This window comes from Gossypium hirsutum, chromosome D05, assembly GCF_007990345.1.
Source record: "Gossypium hirsutum isolate 1008001.06 chromosome D05, Gossypium_hirsutum_v2.1, whole genome shotgun sequence".
Lineage (NCBI taxonomy): Eukaryota > Viridiplantae > Streptophyta > Magnoliopsida > Malvales > Malvaceae > Gossypium > Gossypium hirsutum.
The window spans coordinates 17,283,669-17,287,607 of NC_053441.1; the positions used below are offsets into that span (position 1 = coordinate 17,283,669).

Genomic DNA, 3,939 nt, shown 5'->3' on the forward strand with positions numbered 1-3,939 from the left:
GCTAAACCATTTTTCTCCCTAAGGTTAATAAATGTGTTAAATACATGGATCGAAATAAGTAAGTTAATATTTGATGCATAGAGTATAATTTTATGTATTTCAAGTGAATTAAATGATGTAAAACAAATTTTTGATGATGTGTCATCATTTGGTACATTGATAGTGCATAAAATTATATATCTCATTGGATTTATAAATAGATACTCCAAAGCCCCCCTTTAACGGAGCTTCTCCGAGCCAGAAGCATAAGTGAGCATTTGAGAATCACCAGCAGGTCAAAATTCAACTGCCAACAAGCAAACAGGTTTTCCTTCCATAAATATTACACTGCTCATAATAGTAGTTCTCGATGTCTAAGCTTAGTAATTTACATGTACAAACACAAGCTCTCGGAGTTAAACGACTTAAGACACATACAACAGTAGCCTTATACACAGGTTTGTAAAGGAAACAGAGCTTCTACAGTACAGAGCTCCAGCACTAAACAAAGCTTAAGCTCTAGATACAACAACATATCTCGTATGTCTCTCCAACATTATTAGAAACATAACAGGAGTTGCGAAGACATAAATATAGCATCTAATATCACCAAGAAAAAAACACAATACCAGGCTCTTCAGTGGTAAGACAACATCGTTTGGCTTGATTCCTGAACCATGAAGTGGAAAATGATTAGAGGCACACCCCGCCATTGGCTGTAGCAGCTTCGGGATGGTAATGAAGCATTTCCTTCCACATCTTCTCTCTGATCATCTCTTCCCCTAAATCCTCATCTATGTCAAGATCGAGTGGCACCTGGGCTGAAGGGTTGCTGTTCGGATCATACAATGGTGCCATGTAAGGGTGTTGGAGTGCTTCAGTTACACTAATCCTTTTTGAAGGGTCAAAAACAAGCATCTTTTGCAACAAATCAATTGCCAAAGGATGGGCATTCGGATAAAGATGGGAAAAGGGGCTTCCAAGGGAATATGGAAGTGATTTGATGTATTTCCTTGCCTTAGGGTTATCTATAAATTCAAGATCCTCCTCCTTCTGGCTGCCAAGGATGTTGATGATCAGCTTAAGTTGATTGAGACATTCTGTACCAGGGAAGATGGGTTTCCGGCCAAGAAGCTCCGCAAAGATGCATCCAACAGACCAAACATCAATAGACGTTCCATAGTTGTCACAGCAGAGGAGAAGCTCAGGGGCCCTGTACCAACGAGTGACAACATACTCTGTCATGAATTGACCCTTGGCATTGCTAGTGCGTGCCAGTCCAAAGTCACAAATTTTAAGGTCACAATTTGCATTGATAAGAAGGTTTCCAGGCTTCAGATCTCTGTGAAGAATATTTGCCGAGTGAAGATATTTCAGGCCTCGGAGCAACTGCAAAAAGAAGAACAATGAATATTTGATCATTTCCTGTCACAGTAGAAGCTTTAAAGCAGAACTACAGAACCACAACCCCACGTATGTATCTCAACTGAATTATTATATAGAGTTGATGTCTATATTTGCGGGATATCTCTTTACATCCAAATGACTTTGTAAAGTGGCAGTCAGACAGACCACAGATGCAAGCTACTAGGAATAGGATTCCTAAGGAAATAATTTATGAAGAATGATAGGTCAATATTAATTCGTATAAAAGCTTGTTGAGGTGTAATCGGACTGGATCCATTAGTGATGAAGTAACTATACTCCAAAAATTAGGCCAGTGCATTAATATGCCTAGAACATGTTTCTCCCTAGACCTACCATGAACTAACACTCATAAATTCTGGTCCTCACTGTTATCTTGTCATGTTAAAACACAGGAGATCAATTAGCTGAAGCAAACACTTTTCTCCATCAATAATTCAATATGGTGCTAAGAATTAATATAACAAGCAGAAACTGCCCCTATTCAGTGAACAGAAAATTGCCGAAAAGGAAAGCACATAAAATATCTTAACAAATAGTTACATGCTAGTAAAACATAAATCATCAAAAGATATTCTAGTAGAACCACAAACATATACAACATAGATCCAGGATGCTAATATTCAGATCCAAATTCGACCATTTAATTTCTAGCTTCTTTGTCTAAGCTGCATTTTTATATTTCAACTCAAAGTAGATAACAACAAACGATCTGTTAATGCATCCACAACACGCATTTGAAATTGGAGAACTTTCATTCAAGTAATGCCACGTAGAAAGAGCAATTATGCATATTGAAGAAATCTAATAATGATCATTGGTAAGATACCTGGAAGAGGAAATACTGACAGTGATCATTGGTAAGCACTTGAGAAGACTTAATGATTTGATGCAAATCGGTATCCATAAGTTCGTAAACCAGATAAACATCCTTGAAGCTTCTCCTATGAGTCGGCATCATGACATCTTTCAAAGCAATCACATTCCCATGTCTAAGATGCCTGAGAAGCTTCAATTCACGCAAAGTTCTGAGAGCATCAACACGGTTCTCAAAGGCGTTGTTTATCTTTTTAATGGCAACTTTTTCATTGGTTTCGCGATTCACAGAAGAGCAAACGATCCCATACGCCCCTCTTCCAATAGGCTTGATCGGCACATATTTGGTGTCGATTTCGAACGTCGTTTGCCACATCGAATAGTAATGTTTTCCTTGGTAATGAATACCGTTAGGAGGCTCAACTGGAGTTGCCATTTTCCTGCCTTAACCAAAATTTTTAACCCCCCAAAAAAGAGAAGAAAATTAACTGAATAACTAACTTAATTCGAGAATAAACAAAACAGTTCTGAATAAGCAGAAAACAAGTTCCTATTTTGGTTTGACTTTTTTTTAATAATTACTACTTAATTAGTGGGAGCCGGTTCACTTTATCGTACAATTAAAGGAATTACAAAAGAAAAAAAGGAAAGAAATAAACAGAGAGAGATCTTAAAGTTTTACCTGTTTTTGGTAAATTTTCTTATTGAGTCTAATTTATTCCAAAAGAACTGAGCTTCAAAATTTCCCGCGATACAGGAGCTTCACATCTGATACTGCTGGCTAATCCACGTCCTGATTCACTTCAAATTTCTCAGAAACAAAAGGGAAAACTAAAGCTCCATTCGCTTCGATGAAACCCTAATTTAAACAACGTCAAGGTTGGATTTTGAATGATCCCGACGCCGTAAAGTATCAAGCCAAGCTCGAAACAGAAACTTTCACGGTGCCGAACATTCAGAAAGAAAAAGGAAAAACTTTGGAATGTAATTATTTTGTGTCAACGATGAGGTTGGATGGGATCTACTCATAAGAGTAAGAAGAGAAAGATTCGTTATCTCATCGCCATCCGATCATAACAACAACGACGAAACAAAACAAATTATTAGGTTTTTTTATTTTTATAATATACACTTATTTAATTAATATATTTTATCTTTTGGGGTTTATATATTTATTTACTACGGTCTGGATTTTTGGATATTTGTTTTTCTGTTTCACGTAGCGTTAGGGACCCCCGTATCAGTAGCAAAGCGGACGATCTTTTTATTAGAGTATACATAGGTTACGGCGTCGTTTCGAATCCCCGGTTGAAGCGGACGTCAAACGACGTTTAATTATTTTTCTAAATATTTTGACTAGACGCTTTTTGTGGATAAACCAAGAATATTCGCCTATTCGGGACGACCATGGCGCGGAAATAACGGATGAGTCCTTCGAAAGTTAAGTCTACGAGTATGCAATTTTTTATATATTTTTTAAAATATGTATTTTTACATTTATATAAAATTAAACACGAGAAAAGGTTTTTTCTAAAAAAATTCAAATATTATAAACTCAATTTGACTTAATAATAAGCATTTTCAATAGTTATTGATGAATCGGACTGAAAGTTAATTCTTGATTTGTCAAATCTGAAAGAAGAAAAAAAAATTATAACAATATCCCATCAATCTCTGCCTTTTAGGTGATCACACAGTTGTTTAATGTTTTATCCTCTC

The 3,939-nt window shown here is 36.3% G+C and overlaps 1 protein-coding gene across 3 annotated transcripts; it reads right to left on the reverse strand.

The window, feature by feature from the left end:
* Nucleotides 1–281: 281 nt before the first annotated feature.
* LOC107905456 (mitogen-activated protein kinase homolog NTF3-like) lies at nucleotides 282–3,459 on the reverse strand. 3 transcript variants are annotated; one of them, XM_016832113.2, is made up of 3 exons: nucleotides 2,903–3,459; nucleotides 2,234–2,660; nucleotides 282–1,368 (listed from the first exon to the last, which is right to left on the reverse strand). In XM_016832113.2, the coding sequence occupies exons 2-3, from the start codon at nucleotides 2,654–2,656 to the stop codon at nucleotides 673–675; spliced, it is 1,119 nt and encodes a 372-aa protein (XP_016687602.2). In that variant the 5' UTR covers nucleotides 2,657–2,660; nucleotides 2,903–3,459; the 3' UTR covers nucleotides 282–672.
* Nucleotides 3,460–3,939: the final 480 nt, after the last annotated feature.